General features: G+C 32.4%; 1 protein-coding gene across 10 annotated transcripts in view; it reads left to right on the forward strand.

The window, feature by feature from the left end:
• LOC111044703 (solute carrier family 2, facilitated glucose transporter member 1) overlaps positions 1–18,906 on the forward strand; it is a 49,750-nt gene that overhangs the window by 7,197 nt on the left and 23,647 nt on the right. For 2 of the 10 annotated variants that reach the window (XM_039423667.1, XM_039423666.1), the window contains exon 2: positions 2,144–2,380. In XM_039423667.1, coding sequence (XP_039279601.1) covers positions 2,177–2,380 — 204 coding nt within the window. In that variant the 5' untranslated portion in view covers positions 2,144–2,176. Of the gene's footprint in view, positions 1–2,143; positions 2,381–4,664; positions 4,849–7,407; positions 7,572–18,906 lie in introns of those variants that run through there. The other 8 variants (XM_039423668.1, XM_039423669.1, XM_039423670.1 and 5 more) reach the window with 8 other exon arrangements.

Genomic DNA, 18,906 nt, shown 5'->3' on the forward strand with positions numbered 1-18,906 from the left:
ATTGTTCTTAGTTATAAATACAAAATGTAGCTTCAGTATATTGTAATGGACATGATTTATACGAAACTTGATTTGGAAAACAATATTATTATACAAATAACCAAAATGGATAAAATGTCTATTTATTTGATATACATATAAAGGCTCACAGACAATATCGTGAATAAGAGCCTTTTGAACATATACATATTAGTATCATACTATGATTAGTATCATACATTATGATTAGTATAATACATTATGATTAGTATCAGGAAAGAACAATCAATTCAAATTTAAATTCAAATTCAAATTTATTTCTCAAAAAACATACACAATTATAATAATCTAATATTATAACATATAAAAATAATACAAGAAAAATACTATTAAATATATAAAATGATCCCAAAACTGCAGTATATTATTTTTTTATGTCCATCTATGTTTAAGGAGTAGCCTACAAGGTAAAACCTGTGCGTAGACCTAAGTTGCAGTAATATATTTATTCAATATAAACTAAGAAATTGAACCAAAAAAGAACAAAGATTAGTGGAACTTACACACAAATATAAGTTTGTAGATTAAATTAGATAAAAGTTAGTAAAACACAACAATTATTATTCTATGATAAAAAAAACAAAACATAAAAACAAGAAACAGTGTTGGTGCTTAGAAGATTTTTTCTTCAGAGAAAATCATCAATAGAGAAAATAAAATGAAAACGCGAAACAGAAATTGGCATAATGGAAATTAATAATAAACAAAACCAGCTACAGCCAGAGCTCATATTATTCTACAAATTTCATAATTCAAACGAGCAGAAGATGAAAATATTCTGGCACATCAGCAATTAATGCTCTTACTATCATGCAAACAACTATAAAATAAAAATCAATTTCAATGGTACTGGTATGAATAACAAATAAATTCGTGATTGATTAAATTGATACGTTCGATATCAAAGACAAAATCACGCAATTAGACCTATCGCATAATGCTCCAAGCCCAAGCAAATCATTATTTTCTTAAATGATAGGTAGGCCTACCGGTAAAAGTAATATCCGCCTGCAGGATCGGTCAGCAATAGTAGAACCAGAAATATTCAATCAACTATTTCAATGATTATCGGTATCTATTCAATTATTCTACAAAAACTTTTTATAATAAAGCAATTTTTAATTTAATAATTAATTCTCATTTTACATAATAACAATCATGAAAAACCAATGAGAGATTTCTACTGTGGCTGAATATAAGTTTACAAGAACAGCTACCTATCAGACAGGACAAAGTCCTGCCTCAAAGCCTTATCCTAAGACTCTCGACTTGAGATAGTCCTAATATATCTCTTTCGTCTTGCTCAAAAAAATTGTACCAAAAAATACTCTAATTGTACTAATACTCTAAAACACTGTTTTATACTACTGACACTGTAAGAAGGCCTATGTCTAGAATTACAGTATCGTACTATCTATAGAGGCTATCTGTTATAGATTATTTTTCATGTGTACAGGTACTACAGAAGAATTAACCAGAAATACAAAATATACTTTAAAGGTAAATACTGCAATAAAGAGAAAGGTTGTTGAGAAAAGTTGCGCAACCCAAACCTCAATAAGGTATGTGAACATCGAACCTCGATTATTCCGTACCACACTAAACAGAGTGTCCCATGAAAATCTCAGATTCCAAAAAGGATGGAAAGAGGAAGACATTTCCAATAAGATTAATATAATTTGTTCAACGTTTTCGAATTTTCTATGAGCGTTCAAACTGTTTGAAATTTAGCTTTCAACTTGACTTATGCACTTTTTTCAACGTTGAGCGCTCATAGAAATTTCAAAAACTTCAAACAAAGGGACTTATTATAAGGATCGCTTATTGAAAATTTCTTCCTCCTTCAAGCCAAATCTCAAAAATGAGATGTTGACTAATAGATTTCCAGTTATTGATCTTTTTTTAAGAATATCGAATAATCGTTATTATCTGGAAAACTAAGGTCAATATAAAAAATTTTACTTGACATTTTTTGTTGTAAATTCAATGTGGAATCTATGGTTTTCGGCTGTTACACCGTCCGTGGGACACTTTGCATACTGGCTCTCCAAGCACTAGTCTACGGAGAAAATTATTGCTAAATAAATCGTTACTATATTTTCAGGTATAGTAAGTGCAGATAAGGTATAAGTGCAGCATGGAGCGTAGGGACAGCCCTGACTCAGACGTGGGCTACATAGAGGAGGATCACCCACTGCGACCCCAGCTGGCAGCGCAGAGCATTGCACTGCTGCAGGTGCCACCAGGGCAGCGGTCGAGACATGCCTCGGTCTCGTCCAACCTCACCGACCAGGATGTGCCCATCTATGTCAGGCAAAAGCCCAACTACACTCAACCCAAGGTACTACTAAATATCTTCGAAACATTCAAAACTGATATTCACTCACTTATTTATTCCATTTACCTTCAAATAAAACACCTAAAAATGATACACTAGTAAATTCGTATGGCTTTTGTTGGTGGGGAGTCACTTGCGGGAAGGTCCCACCTCGCCTGAATATATCATTTAAGACGTCAATGGGCCTAATACGACTATCATACTTCAGCCGAGATCGAAATTTAATGTTCCTATCCAATAACATGGGAGTGACCTGGTCAAAAACCTATACACCTGATATAACACTACTGGGGTGTAGGACTTATTCATTATAGTGAACACTGTGAATTTCGATAATAATTTTCGAAAATTCTTCCTAAAAAGATCTATTCTTTGTTATATTTCTATGACCTGCTACCATGTTTAATGACAAAAATATTATTGTTTTAGTTGGGTTTTCTCTGATCATTGCTCTTTCATCCGCTAAAATGTATTGATTTGGGAGAAACGTTTCTTAAAATTTCAATAATTGATATTTATATTATATTTTTTGTATTGCATTTATTAGTCTATTCATACTCACATTATTTTTCTGGGAATCAAAAATGAGCACTTACTTTCATTTAGTACTCTTGAAATAGACTCTTTAGTCTTTATAATATTATCCAATTTATATTTTTCAATGAAAATTATTCACACTCATGCATTCATACTCATATGACATAAAGGAACTGATGAAGTAGGTAGAAAATTCATACTTGAATAGGTTTGCATATACACATTCTATTACTTTCAGAACTAGATCTATTTATTTAAGTTTTTTATTAGAGGAATCCAAGCTGGTCGAAGTCAATGTGGATTATTGCAATTGAAAAAATAAACACTTTTGGTAAATAGTACACTGACCTTAGAAAATTGCATACGTTGAAATTACACTAAGGTTTACTACACCCCGGAGTTTTTTTTTTTTTTTTTTTGTTGGCTGCGCGCAGTAGCACACTGACAGTCAGTACCAAGGGGGCAAATACCTTAGAATGATCAGAAACGGAAAGAATATCATAAAGGAAATTCAAGAAGGTCTTTCCCTGTATATTTACAAAGTGTGAGAAGCCTGATAAGAAGGCCTTCTCTGATTGATTCTCGTGAAATTAATTGCGGTTGAAATATAACCGGCTTTTGAACAGCCGGGCCTGAGAATTAGTTTGATGAATTAAATAAATAGAAATTTTTTTAGTTTGAGAAAATAGAAAGATTAATTTTAGGTACATCAAAAATAATACTGGGGTGTACCACACTCCAACCACTTTCATTTAAGCTCTTCCTTCTGTAAAACAAATAAGTACCTATTGAAATATTTCACACCTCACACCTACACAGAGAGTGTTCTGAAAAAAGGTGCTCATAAGCCAGGGGGTGATTCCTCACATCAAAACAAGAAAAAAGTTCCAATTCACATAGGTCCGAAAATGCTTATTTAGTTTTAGTAATGTTTATGATGTGTAACGAAATACGCAAATCTTGGTCCCGAAAACAAGTTGCTTCAATGTTTGAAGCAGATTTATTATGTTAAATGAAGTATATTGAAGTATATTTACAATATCTCAATGTAACTTGGAGAAAAATCAGCTGCTGTGTGGACTATTAATTGAATGCCTCATTGAATGCGATTTTTATGTAGGGTACTTTTAAATGAACTATTGATGGCATGAAGGCATGCAATTAATAACTAGAAAAACATAGTATTGTCTCTCGACCTTGCTCTGCTTTGAACTCTGGCTGACCTGTTGTTGCCAGTATGTCGATTGTCTTGAAGAAGATTAGCTCTTGATGTTAGCATTTTTGATACACCAACCCCAACAGCCATTAGTCGTTTTCACACCTGATGGACAGACAGTATAACAGTATAAGAGGAGGCTGTTGTTTATAACTGCGCGAGGTCTACTGTTCACAGAACTTCTAGTTATTATTTTATTATTAGTTTCCTCCCTCAAGTACCGTACAAGATTAAGATACAAGGACTCCATAAAATACAATGACATGAGGGTAGAAATAATTTCTCCTACAAAGGGATGAATGCAACAAAGATTATAGATGTAACATTTCTTGCAAGAAACAAGCACATTTATTAACAATCTTCTATAATTACGGTAACATAATTTTGTAAGTAACTTTGAATTTCTTGCTACGTAGCAAGAAATCTCTCTTCGTTGCAAAGTAGAAATCGTAACTGTATCCTCATAAGGTGCATTCCTATCTACAAGTACGTGCTGGTTCCAGTAGAAAGGAACATCACCAACCAAGCAAAACAACAGCTGCGAAACTGCGTTAGTTTGTTATTGAACTGTGTGAGGTTAGTCACGTTTTTAATACAGTTACCTATCAGATACTTGCCAGAGAATATTGCTCGATTTAAAATACAAAGCGCGTCTTTTGGTACGCTATTTTTTTACTCATTCCTAAAAAATAGTATTTTGTGGTTAGTTCTTCAGCAGGTTTGATTAATTTCCAAAGCTGTCATAAAATGAATCTCTCTGCATGCATTATGAATAACCTCAAAATTAAAAACAATAAAAGTACCTTACCTATAAAGCTTACATTATTATTTTGTCTTATTTATAATTGTTAATCATAATATTAAAGAATTTCTCAATTCCAGTAAGCTTCTAGAAAATAAATTCTCATATTTTTTAGGGTAACCTAGACTATAGAATGTCAAGTCTATGCAAATTAGTTTAGACCTAGGAATTTTGCGAAACTAAAATCAACCCCAAATTAGCCTAATAATTCATTTCGCGTAAAACCAATTTATTTTTTAGTTTTTGCATGGCTATGTTTCACTTATTAATAATGTATAAATTTGGAAATCTTTAAGCCTATATATTTTTATTGATTGAAAATTATATCGAACAGTAGACTAAAATGACTGTGAGTCAGAATCATTAACTAAACCTAAAGTCATTAACCCCATATACTTCACTAACTAGACCTATTTGAAATGTTTGTGAAAGATGATAATTTCGAGCAGATATTCTATAACGAGATGGACCAGAAACTAGTGGACGAACTACATTAAACAATTACAATTATGTGATATAAGGATAAGGCAAACGCATAGTTTAGACAAAAATATGACATCTTATTCAAGAACTGAACTGTTTAAACTGTATTTAAAATTTATTATTGAGTCTAGAAGAAATATTCAAGAACTTATACAATTCAACTATATTGTAACAGTAAATTTTAAAACATTGACCATCAGGGGTTCTAATTCCAACAGCCCTCCTTTAGCCAGCCCAATGACGCACCACCCTACTAATATCCAAAATAAACCTTAAACCTACAGTAACCTAAAAAAGATCGTCAGTCGGCAATAAACTTTTTTTATAATTTTTCTATGGCACTATTGTACTGTAAAAATTCCGTATAGGTAGGGCCTAATTGAGTAAAATACGAATATATAATACAGGCTAACCAGTGTCATTCTGTAATAAATATTCTAATAAACGTAGCCTATAGATATGCTTTTATTTATTTTTTATTTCAAGTCACAGACTAATACAACATTTAGATGTTACTTATTAAATTAATAAATGTATTCAGATAGGAACTATTTAAATTGAACTAATAGGTCCTAATTTATTCATTCCAAGTACTGTAGCTTACTTGATAATCATGCTGTCTAGGATAATTACGAGTATCGTAGGCTTAGTAGTAAGCTATGCTAACTCTTATACTTTTTTAAATACTAGCTGTACCATAATAATGTGACCGGTACGGATGTATGGTTTGCTTTCTTGTTAGCCTTGGTCTTGGAACACATATGAACGCACTAGTAGGATACTACTGTTTACTGTTTCATATAGTTAACTCCTGTCCCACTTTGCTACATATGTTTATTACTCTTTTTTGATAGAAAAATGCTCAGGCGCCAGGCCTGCGGAAAGATTGTAAGCTAGACTCATTTAGTCACTTGGATGATGTAAAATAGAAACATTGTAGGGAACGATATTGATTTTACGCACAGAAGGACAGAAAGTGTGTACCGGTAGTTGACTGCTTACGAGTTTATGACTCACTACTCTACTGTCTACTACAGTTCTACACCGCAACCAAATTCTTTTTCTATACATTATTTTTGTATGGATATTTAGGTTGGGCCAAATCAATAATAACTAGCTGGACTAATAATTATTTCTAGTTCATCTAACTCTCACTGTAAGCCTTATTTCCTTAAGTCTTAAGCCCATTTAAGTCTTAAGCACTCCGGTGCTAATTTCTGCCATCATGCGAGACGACCCTTATTATTAATCATTTAAATATGGCAATCATCTATTATCTACATAAGTATATGAATCTACATAATTTTTTAGAATATTCTATAATGCTTTCAACTGGTATTTGGGTTGAAGATTGCCTTTATTCCATTGAACTAATGTTAGAACAGCTACTTCCTCTGTAAGTAAGTTTTAAGTTTAATAATATGTAATCCATTTAAAATTTAGCCAATATAGATATTTTTACAAGAAAATTTTGAAATTTATACTGTATTTTGCCAAAAGATATTTAATAAACAAATAAATGCAAGCACATATATTAAATACTTCTGAATCTCCTAAAGTCATGTTTCTAATATTATCTTGTGATTTTCTAATTTTTTGAAAATTCATACTGTTAGCCTATTGGCAAATAATTTAATAGGTATTCCTGATTTCCCTGTGGCAATTCCTAAGAATTATTTCCGTTTACTCTACTAGTGAATGATTAAGAAAACAAATACAGGAAATGACAATTTGATTGCTATTTAACGATTTGATAACTATTCCAAGTAAACGTACATTATTGGCTAGATTTCTCATGCACACATTGATCAAGACGTGAATGAAGCCATTCATCTCTCATCGTCATCCTCCAATTTCCACAGACAGGTAGTGCTTATGTGGATTTTATCCTCAGTTAATAACTTTCACAATCTTATATTTTCTAAACTTTTCCAAGTTACCTGCTGAATGAACTATCCACCACAAATCACGAATTTCCGCTGAAATTTCCAGCTCACCACTGTGATAGTGTATTCTAGGTTACTTTGCTGCTATTAAAACTCACTGAAATACATTAGTGAAAAATGTCAAAAGAAGGAGAAGACATTGATGAACACCAAACAAAAGAAGAGCTAACAAAGCAGAATGGAGTATCAGGGCCTGATCATGCTACAAAGGTGAGTCTCTTCGCTAAAACATTTTATCTCTAAAAACCACAAACTTGTTTGCAAAAAGACTGCTACAAGATAAAGCTTTCAACAGAATTTCCCTTATCAAACTGTGTCCACCAAGAAAATAATTGACTTAAAAAATATGGCCTTGTCTTGTGTTCTATGACTTGTCTGATTTTTATCCAGGTTTTTAGCAGGATGTGGGACACACCCTTAGTTTAGAACTAAGAAGACAAATCGGATCGACTCCAACTCACTATTTTGCTATTCTAGTTCAACGATTACAGGGACATTTTATCTCTTATAAGAGTCGATATGCCAAGAAGTTGAATGCATCTAGTGTTGATGAATGGAAACCTTGCTCTCTTACGGTTGGCTATATTATTTTCCAAGGAGTGACAAGAACTCGGTGAAGGCTGTATGAAACAGACAAGCGGATCGTTCCAAGTGACAGCGTTATTATGAAGTTGGCAGAAATTGTTTCGCATGCATGAAATTATTGTTTTGGCCAGCATGTTCACCTTCAAAACGTTTCACGTTTAGGATCTTGAGAGAGTGAATTCAGTAGTATTTTCTATATTTCAGAAGTCGGATTTTTGTGAATTATATCTTTCAAGATATCTTACAAGTTGACTCTGGCCGGCTTCACGTTCATATTTATAATTCAAAAAAAGATACATTTTACCCTACTTAAGTTGGTCAACAATAATGTACAAGAAATACCAAACTCTCTCTGTTGTAAGCCTGTTAGATGTACGTGAGTTTTCTTACTTACTAATCCTCAAAGATCCTAAGTGATTCTTCATGCTCCTCCTCACAGCTTATCCTTGGGTCTTGGGTGGTATAAGAAACTCATATTCATAGACTCAACAATTTCGTTATTGTTCATCCAAGAGTAATTCTCACAATGACACATTTTGGTGCTGCATTATGTACATTGTCAGAGCGATGAATGCAAGCAGGTTATCAATACCTTTTGAGATCCTGACAATATGGGCTAAACTCTGATTGTTCATTAAAGGTAGTTATATAAATGAAATTTATATTGTTATATTAATCACGTTATTTATTATAACAATCACTATACTTATTATCGTCATATTTGCGGTTAATCATACATTGTCTTTAATTATTGGTTCTTATTCAAATTGTGTACTCCATTCAATTTTATTACTTGTCAAGTATTGTTTTTGTGATTATCATTATTGCTCAATGGATCTTTTGGATTTGAATGCTTCTTAAACCTATGTAACATGGTCAATAAACCGTGAACTATCAATATAAATTATTGGCTATTATATTTTTTGGTAATATTGCATTTGATTAATCAGTTATAAGTTCACATTGCTCATTTTCGTGACTGACCGATGATGGATTTCATAATTTTCCATGAATCATTTATTTGAGTTTCTATGTAATCAATATTTGTATGAATTTGCGCTCATTTTTCCTTTTTGATATTTTCAGAGATTGATAGAATAGTTTCTATTCATATTTTCAAAGAGCTAGTCATTTCAGTTCTATTTGGCTTTGGGTCATTATGACCTGCGGCAATATAGATCAATCAAGGCACAAAATCAGTATGCATGACTTGCATAACCAATAAAAATTAAATCGTGACTCATTAATTTTCTTTAATAATGTGACATCATAGACTGCACGAATTTCTACTTCATGTATCGGGAAAGAAATTACTTCATAGTTTATTTATAGTTGAAGGGAATCAATCAATCTAGTAATGAGATTCAAGACAGAATTGGGTCGATCAAGATCCTCATGGAGCTTCATTATTCTCTCCTCAACTCCAAGAGAGATAAAAATGTCCAGTATCATTTTCTCATTCTTTTTTTAGAGTTTGTTAACGTTGCGCTGTCTCCACAAGAGTTGTCTGAGACTAAACTGAAATTAACGACCTTGTCACCTTGATGCCTTCGTTTTATTCACATGTCCTCTGAATCCTTCTAAGCTTTGAAAAAACCTTGGCATTCGTTCTCCAAACTTGTTTATTCTACCAAATGGAGAAAATTTACCTTAGGTCAGCTCTTTCAGCTCTACTAACTAAACTAAGTTAGTTTATGAATAAATAAACTAAGGTTAAGATGAGCGTGGAATTAGATATGCTCGACCAACGGAACTTGGAACTAAATAGCTGCAATATGTACTCTCTTGGATGCTATCTCTGCTATCCTTATAATAGGCCTAAATTTTCGAATTTGATTCTTTGATTGCGATCCAAAGCTCATCACACATCAGTTTACTTTTTCTGACTGAGATTACTTGTGATTCCCATTTGTTCATTGTTGTCCTCGGATTAGAGTCAAAGATCAGTAGAGGAAGCTAGATAAAGCTGTACTGAGATCAAAATTATTCTCATGTCATAGAAACGTTAATTGGAACTGCAAACAGCAAAAACAAGAGACAAGAGTAGCCTATTATTTTACATAGAGAAGTCTGCCTACCTCATAACTACAATCTACTCAAAGGCCTCTAGCTTCTCGCTGCTATTGATTGTAGCCCCCAATTTCACAATGCCGAAGCATGTTGAAAAGACATCACCAATTCTATTCCCATGAAATAATTATTAGTTTTTCATCCAACAATGCAAGAAAGAAAGGAATTTTTATGTGGCTAATTCACAATAGAAGTCATCAACACTGGTAAGATGTTGGGAGATTGGCTCTAGCAGGTCTTCTATGGGCTCTGAAATAACTTTGGATGGGATTCAAATAGATTGTGATGATGATTGAAAGTTTATGAATATTATAGGTACAGTAAATTATGAAAAAATAATTTTTTCAAGAATAAAATCACTGAAACAAAATGATCAGGTTATGAAAATCTATGAGTTGAGCAAAAATATATTATTTCATTTTGAATTATAAATTTAGTTTATCAGCTAGAGTAAAGGATACATTCATAAAGGAAACATAAATTTGAGTAGTGTATATTCCAGAGTCAAAGCAGGTCTAATTACCCAAGTCACTTGATCCCAGATCTCAACTGGGTAAATTAGTTGATTCAATTCAAAGTCTGTCGTAAAGTGATAATTGGCAGTACCTACTCCTCACTTGACCTCTTATATTCATATAATTTGCAACTTCGGTATAATTTATTATTGAGAGCTGTCAAGCTAGACATTTTTAATTAAAAAAAAAACAATGATCTATGACAATGATGTTGAGGTAATTTTTTCTGAAAAATAATCATAGCCTAAGGTACCTTATTTATGTGTTGCAATACCCGAGTGTTTTTTTTTCAAACACCTCATCAAATTGATTGTGACTGCATTATTTGCTGCTGATATTATAAGGGATTGAATTTAAAATAACTTTGAATTTGAAAAATTTACTCAGAGTTCATATATGATCACAGACGAGATGCCTATAAGGGTTCTGTGATCTGTGGTAAAATGTTCAGGTGGTAGAATAGCAGTAGTAAATAATTATTTCTGAAAAATTACTAGTATAGGTCCTGTAAATTGTTGAATGTTCCTTTTTTAAATAAACTATGAATCCCAATGAAAATTATTAGATAAAGTAGCTTAGTGAATGTAAAATATTTTATTGAATTTCCGATTATTCAATTCTATGATGAATGATATGAGTGGTAACTCTTCTCTTGTACGTTGTACCAGAAACAGAAGAATAGTAGTATTCTTTTGTCTATGGTTGAACGTACGGTGGTATGTAGAACAGTGTATTATAATTCATGAATATTGTTGTAACGAATTTCTAATTGGATCACAATGTGCTAGGTGAATACTGAAACAATACACTGCTCCAATCAAATAGAAGTTTACATAAGAGAAGAAGATTCTTTATTGAATACAATTATTCCGTTATATCAACGTTCCATAATCAACGTTTGCTTGAAAGAGAAACCTATGTTCGAGTTCAGGCATCAAACGAACTACAGGAGTCACTGTCAAAATTGTAACGGAATTATTTTAAACAGCAAAAAACCGTTTGTTGTCCAGAGTCAATAACATTTTTAAGTATGAGATTTGAATATCATCTCTCGCCTCCCAGTGGTTTGGAACCCTTATGAAACTGTAGGTCCATTCATCTCTTATCTTCATATTTTTCAATACTCACGCGAACAAGTCTGGGACTGATTGATCCTTAGCAAAAAATAAATAATAAAAACATGTAGATGGTTAATATTAAGTATAAAATTATTAGGAAAATAATACCATAGTACCCTTTTTGAAAAATTTTATTATAAAATAAATTAAAAAACAATCATTTTCGGATGCTTACTCCATCCGAACTTTTAAAAACGTTTCAACTCCGAAACATAGTTTTAAACCTTGAAGATGAAGTAAGTATCCGAAACTGGTTCTCTTTTAATTTGTTATTTTTTATTGAAAGTTTTCAAAAAGGGTACTATGGTATTATTTGACTAATAAAAAATTAAGTAGCTCTGAATATATAATACGTCTTGAGTTTAAAATATATATTGATACATTTTGAGTAGGCCTAAACTTTTTGGGTTGAACTTGGCAAACTATTTGTTTGGTTTCATGTTGCATCAATAACTCTAGATCATATCATGAATTTGGAATACTAAATACTGCTAGTTTTAAATATATTATAATACTTGTAAATTACTAAACTATTAGTTTAAAATTATATGCAAAAACTGAATTTAATTTTCAACTCAATTAGTAGGTAGGCCTACTATTTATTTATTCAGTCATGTACAATATTATTAAACTCTTATGTGGTAAGGCACAACAGGCTTATACCCAAAACTGTCCCGTCTCATATTTATACTACTGTCCAAATCAAAATGTAGGTTTAAGCTACTATCACTTATTAATAATATTATCCTGTACAGCCATATTGAAGAAGAAATCGGAAGTACTGCAATTTTCAAAATATTTAAACTAAATGTATTTTTGGCCAGTCAACTATAACTCTTCGGGTTCAGTCTATCTCATTTTTTGTACAAGAAGAACATTTTAAATTTTGTCCATTCAGAAGGAATGATCTCTTCACAGAAAATCCTATTGTAGAACATCAACAGAGTATCTATCCAAGCCTGGGTAGTGCCTTGTATAATTCATAACCTATTCCATCATTTCCTGGAGCTTTTCTATGATTGCCATCTTAAGTCGACGCTGCTCTCGAAGCAGTAACATGCAATAATATGCAGTGATGCAGTTCAAAACTTGGGTAATCTAAAAGCTCCAAGTGCATTTAGTTAGTTTCAAAAGCTTCCACTATTGGTTTTTAAGTCAATGAATTTGGCTTTGATGAATGAATAGTTCAAGAAGTTAGTTGTAGTCGTTTTGTTAAATTCTTTATTTAAACTTGGAAGTGAATGAGTAAGTTACTAGCTATTGATAAAACTTATCATTGAATGAGTAATAAATTTCGTATCATTGCTTCTTGAAAATGCTGGAATAATAAATCATATTATAGTGATTCGAATGCGACTTGGAATGCGAGAAATGAACTACTGTCCACCGTTGTGACCTCTGGCTCGTTTTGCAAAGCGATCGCTGAATGATAATTAGGAGTAGAAGTGTTGTAGTTCTCAAACGATAAAATTCGCAATTAGAAAAATAGTTATTTTTAATGAAGCTCAATTTAATCACAGTCCATGAGCGACTTTTAGTAAGAAAAAGCTATTGGAAAAGTAAAAAGCTCGCCAATAGCTTATTTTTCAAAATTTGTAACAATAACTATTTTAAAATAATTTTAATCAATTTTTAACCTCATACAAATAATTCCATAGATTTTGTACGTTGTCTTATACCATCCAGTGAACCTGAGAGCTAATACCAACAGAGAACACACATCTGGAAGGCAAAACTGCAATGAGTGGCATGATTTTGACGACTTTTCCAGATTTTATTGGATCTGTATTGGTGATGGACAGCTTTATAACTTTGGAGTCTTGCTTGGAGTCAATAGCTAGATGAGGCTATTCGTGTTCTGAAACACTATGGACTCTCATGTATTTTTTCTGTTTATCATCCCCCTTTAAAATTCTTTCAAGCTGTTCCTATAACAATTTTGCATATATAATATTCACATTTTTTGAAAAATTACGTAATCATAGTTACAGTTAGAGATTCTGTATCTACAGTCATAACTGCATGATTTGTGATTGTATTGATACATAAATATTTCAAGATTTTGTGCTCTTTCATCATGAAAATATGTTAAGGACCGAGAGGAGTTGATTATTGATGTGTTATTCCTTTCAAGTAGCGTGATGTAAATCATTCCTATCAAATGAGGAGACAATGAACAATGTAGCTAGGTCCATTACCCTAGACCCAATCTGAGAAAACATCTCCAGTTGTTGCCAGCATCAGTGGGAGTTTGGAGTGGTCCTCAGTCGATTGGGACAAATATTTGATGCAGCCCACAGATCGTTGACCTTTGTTTTTACAGCGGCTTTATATTGAGAGGAACTTTACGAGAGCTACTGTCTACTAGCCGCTGTTAATGTTAACAAGACGCCGTCACTTCATTAACTTGGCCCACATGCTCTTCATTCTTCTCATTAAAATAAAATGATTGCTGTCCCTCCTTTGTAACCACTTTAAATTGTTGAATTAACATTCTCCAACAAGAATGTTTAATAGAATTCTAGAATTTTTGATAACTCAATTCAGCCCGCACATGATTGGTCAGAGATTGTTTGCTTGTTTGCAGTAACTACTCTTTGTCCTTGTTTAATTGTTTGACTGGTGGACTGAACCAAATGTTATGGGTATTTATGATGAGTTTTATCTACTAGTCTAGAAGATTCTAACAATATGTGACTTAGATAAATTTGTTCTGACTTTGATTTGACTTTTGTCATTCTCGAATATCAATCATATTCCTGTGTATCATATTATTCTACAGTTCGTTGGAAGAATTCGGCATTCCTTCTACAGAAAAATTGGATTTTTATAAGAATAATATTCCTTTCATGAATTAAATCATACGATTCTAATGAATCCATTACAAATATGAAGAGCTTCATTAATCAGTTGTACGATAATAACGTGGGCGACATATTACCCACGCGATATTGTATAACTCATGATACATTCTAAACCAGTACCGTACATGAAGCCTACAGATCACTACCAAGAATGTTGTGTAAGAGAAGTTTATTTATTTTAATATCTATATTGTACGAAACTATAGTACCGCTGGAAAGATTGTTCTATATCTATATTGTACGAGACTATAATACCACTGGAGAGATTGTTGTTGATTGCGAGCCTGGAGGGGAGGGCCTCTCCACTGCTCCCTACTTATATAAATGCTTTCAAGATACATAGCTATAGTAATTGTCTACTGTAATTGGATTTTTTGATGAAGATTGGGGCGTGGTCATGGTGTATTATCACTATAATCCTACTTGAGCTCTATACCTATGTCTGTGGGTTGGCGGCACTGTTCTGCCTCGTAGTGGGTTAGCGTGTTAGTGATGTTATCAGATGGAATCAACTTTCTATAATTGGTATGACATCCTCACCGAGGCGATCCCGTTACTGGAGCGGACGCATCAGCCATCACTCACCCACGACCACGAGTCGCATGCATAATGCATCACAATTTTAGTCGTGATGCATTTCGGTGCACTGCTTGTTGCGTCTTCCTCCTTCTCATTACGAATCTAAAAATAGTTCATCGTAAACAATAATTCTGAACCGTTACCCTGCCTTGATTGAATCGGATCACAAAAAATAAGATCTCGTTCCCGTTAAGCTGTTGATTAAATATGGATGCTTTTTGAGACCGAAAAATCAATAAACTATTCAAATTAGAACTGCTCTCATATGCTACATTCTACACAAAAATATATATTACATGCAAATGAAGTATTTCAATAGGGCTACATGATTTGTTAATTGATAAAAAAATAATTCCATAGTACCCTCCTATTTTAAAAACTTTTCTATAATATAAAACACTATAACAACTAGTTTCCACATATCCAAGTTTTTCTTAAATGACTTGGAAATGCCGAAACTAGTTGTTATTGTGTTTTGTATAGAAAAGGGTTACAATATTAAAATGAAAGGGTACTATGGAATTATTTTTTATTGATATTACATGATATTTAACATTATTTTCTCTCAAGTTATATAATGTTTTAATATATTCGATTATTTGCCCGTGAGGTTTCTAAAATAATTCCTAGGATAAGAATTAATCCCTCCAGTAAATAATCAATCATGAGGAATTTTAATTAGTCATAAGCCAGTAAATTCATTGAAATCAAATTTTAGAATACTTGATATCACATGAACTTTTTAATAAAACATCATTATTGTTGAATAATATTCTCTGCATAAGTTCATTCAACCAATTCAACTTATTTAGCCCAATAAATGCATTTTGTATTCAGCTCAATGAAGTCATAAATTGCTTTATAACAGGAAGCATTCTTCAATTTAAATCGCTTGAAAATTTTATTTAATCAGATATACAACTTTAACAAATATTAGTTGATAATTAATAAGCAATGCGCCACATTTTGATTAACTATGAATTTTCTAGAAATTTCAAATTCAATTTCAAACAACATCGTTAATATTAGCATATGTTACGTAATTCTCATACAAAAACTGGTACAGTATTTTCAGTAAAAGTTTCTGAATTGATAAATATATTATTGAAATTTATATTATAAACTCATTATATCACCATTAATTTCAGTTGTGTACTTTGTACAGGCTTGGCGATAATCATTTTTATTACGGTTAATGATGTTCGAATGGCTCTAATAATATGAACATTATTATAGAATCTAATAAGTGGCGCTTGTGATAGTGCTTCACAATTACTGTTTGTACTAGAGCAAACAAAAGACTTCAGAATACAACATACTTTAATCCACAACCGAAACAATAATGTTTTATTCAATATTTGGGTCTTCTGTTGAATGTCCTATCTGATTTGTGTTTGACTCATATTCGTAATAGTCTACTATTCGTAAAGCCGTTTTGTGTGCATTGTAGTCCTACAAGAAAGAATCCCTTGAAGTCTAATCCCTTCTCTCTTAATTTAATACAGAGCAATTCATGTATATCGCATGTTCAAAAGAAAGTACTGAATATATGCTTAGTGGAATGAGTCTACAAATGAGGAAAACACTGATATTAAAAGCTTGAAAACTTTTCATTTTGTATTCATAACCTTTGATCTCTCTTCAACCTATTCATTTATCAAATTAATCAGTCTATTTTTCAAAATTCAAAATAAAGTACAATTTGATGAAGCTTACGTATTTCAATGTTCTTTCTTCTTCAGGGCCTTCCTGTATTTAAAATGAAACTTCAAAATCAAAGCATCCTTTTAATTGAATGAGCGAAGCGAATTCTATGTTTCAAGTCAATCGACGTTTGTTTGTTTGTACCGCAGTTACAGTCGCAGTTATGGACCAATTTGGATAAAATTTGGTTTACAAGTATTTTGAAACAAGGCGCAGAAACGTATATATTTGAAATTTTTAAATTCATCCTGTTTCAAGATGGCGACCCTTTATTCGGAAATTTTACCCAAAAAATCAACTTCTCAATACTTTATCGGATTAGGTTCGAATTGGGCTCATTCTTCCCAGCGCTATAGAGCGGTATTATTAAGGTGATCCTATTTCATACCTATATCAGATATTAAAATTTTCAAAAAAATTAGAATTCGATAATTCCCCCCCCCCAAAAGTCCATAATTTCAAGTTTCAGATTTTTTATCTCTTTAATCTTGCATCCTAGCTCAAAAGTGTAGGAGACTTTTATTTTCCAACGTTTCAAGGCGATCTTATTTCATGCATCACATGTTGAAAATTTTGAATTTTTTATAATTCAATAATTTTTCAGTCCCACATTTCAAGTTTCAGATTTTTATTTTTATCTCTTCAACCGTGCATTCTAGCTCAAAAAGAACTTCTATTTGTCAGAGTCCTCCACAGATCCTCTTGCATATATCATCATACTCTAAATCCAATTTGTATGTGTGTTTGTGTGTGAATAGGCGGGCGTGTGTGAGTAGTGATGTTAGCGAGTGTAGCGAGTTCTACTGTTCTCCGAACTACTAGTATAATTAATTTTTACCCAATATGTTTCGCGCTCTTAATGACTAAAGAGCTTGCAACATCTTGATATGTGGTACATAATTTCAAATTGCTAACTGTCGACATTTTTTTATAATTTATTCATTCTCATAAGCACCTCGTTAAATAAATATATTCAATAATAATTCAAAGCCACTTATGGGACTGGTAAGTTTGATGGATAAGCGATTTCTCTCTCTCTCTCTCTCTCTCTCTCTCTCTCTCTCTCTCTCTTTTCCAACTATATTATAGATATGCAAAATAGCAACAATTCAAAACTAGTCCAACAATTCAAATAGAAAGAAAGGCTTAAAATGCAGTCATTCATGGTCCAGACAAATTGATCTTTCTGTTGGCGTAGGTCGCTTTGTATGCTAATTCTCAACTAACGGTGCTATAAATACTATAAATCTCGTAATTCGTTTAGGAGGCTCTCATGTCTATTGAACGCACACATTACAGGACCCACGCCTTTCTCAATAGACATTTATGCATTTTGTCTTTCAATTCGGCTTTCTACAATGAGATCAATGCCACCATGATCTGTTTATAGTACCAAATGTTTAGTCTGTGAGTTGGAATTCAATTCAATTTGAATTGGAATGGATTTGAAGATTCGCAGATGGCCCAATAGCTATCAGTAATTTGTCTGGAGTAATTTGTCTTATCTGAAACAGATAGTGTCACACTGAAGTGTGCCAGCTATTAATTTATTTTTCGCCCCACTTGGATGTAATGAGCTGGTTTACGTGCGTCATATGGAGGCCGAAAGTGATTGTTTTCTGACCAGGCCGGTAAAATTTTCACGGCCCTAGGGCTGTAAAATAACCTTGAAGTCAGCTGATTCTGATTTGATGTGAACGTGTTTACAAAATAGTTTATGAAACGGAATCAGTTTATGCTTCTAGAATTGAATAAAGTTTTTGCAATAAGATACTATCATTTTATTTGGATGAATGAAATACAAATAATGAGATATTATAAACTATTCAAATTCAATTTTCAGAGTATAATAGAATCTAACCTCAAACCTCCTAGTACAGCGTTTATCATGGAACATGGTGGATAAACGGAATCATTTTATGCTTTTAGAATTCAATAAAGTATATTCTGTAATAATATACTATCATTTTATTTGGATGAATAAAATACAGATAAGATATATATTATAAACTATTCAAATAATTCTATTTTCAGAGTAGGATAGAACTTCTAACCTAAACTTCCGTTGACATTCAGATTGGCCAAATTTCAAGTGTGCTAAAACAGCTGA

The sequence above is a fragment of the Nilaparvata lugens genome, chromosome 3 (assembly GCF_014356525.2).
Source record: "Nilaparvata lugens isolate BPH chromosome 3, ASM1435652v1, whole genome shotgun sequence".
Classification (NCBI taxonomy): Eukaryota; Metazoa; Arthropoda; class Insecta; order Hemiptera; family Delphacidae; genus Nilaparvata; species Nilaparvata lugens.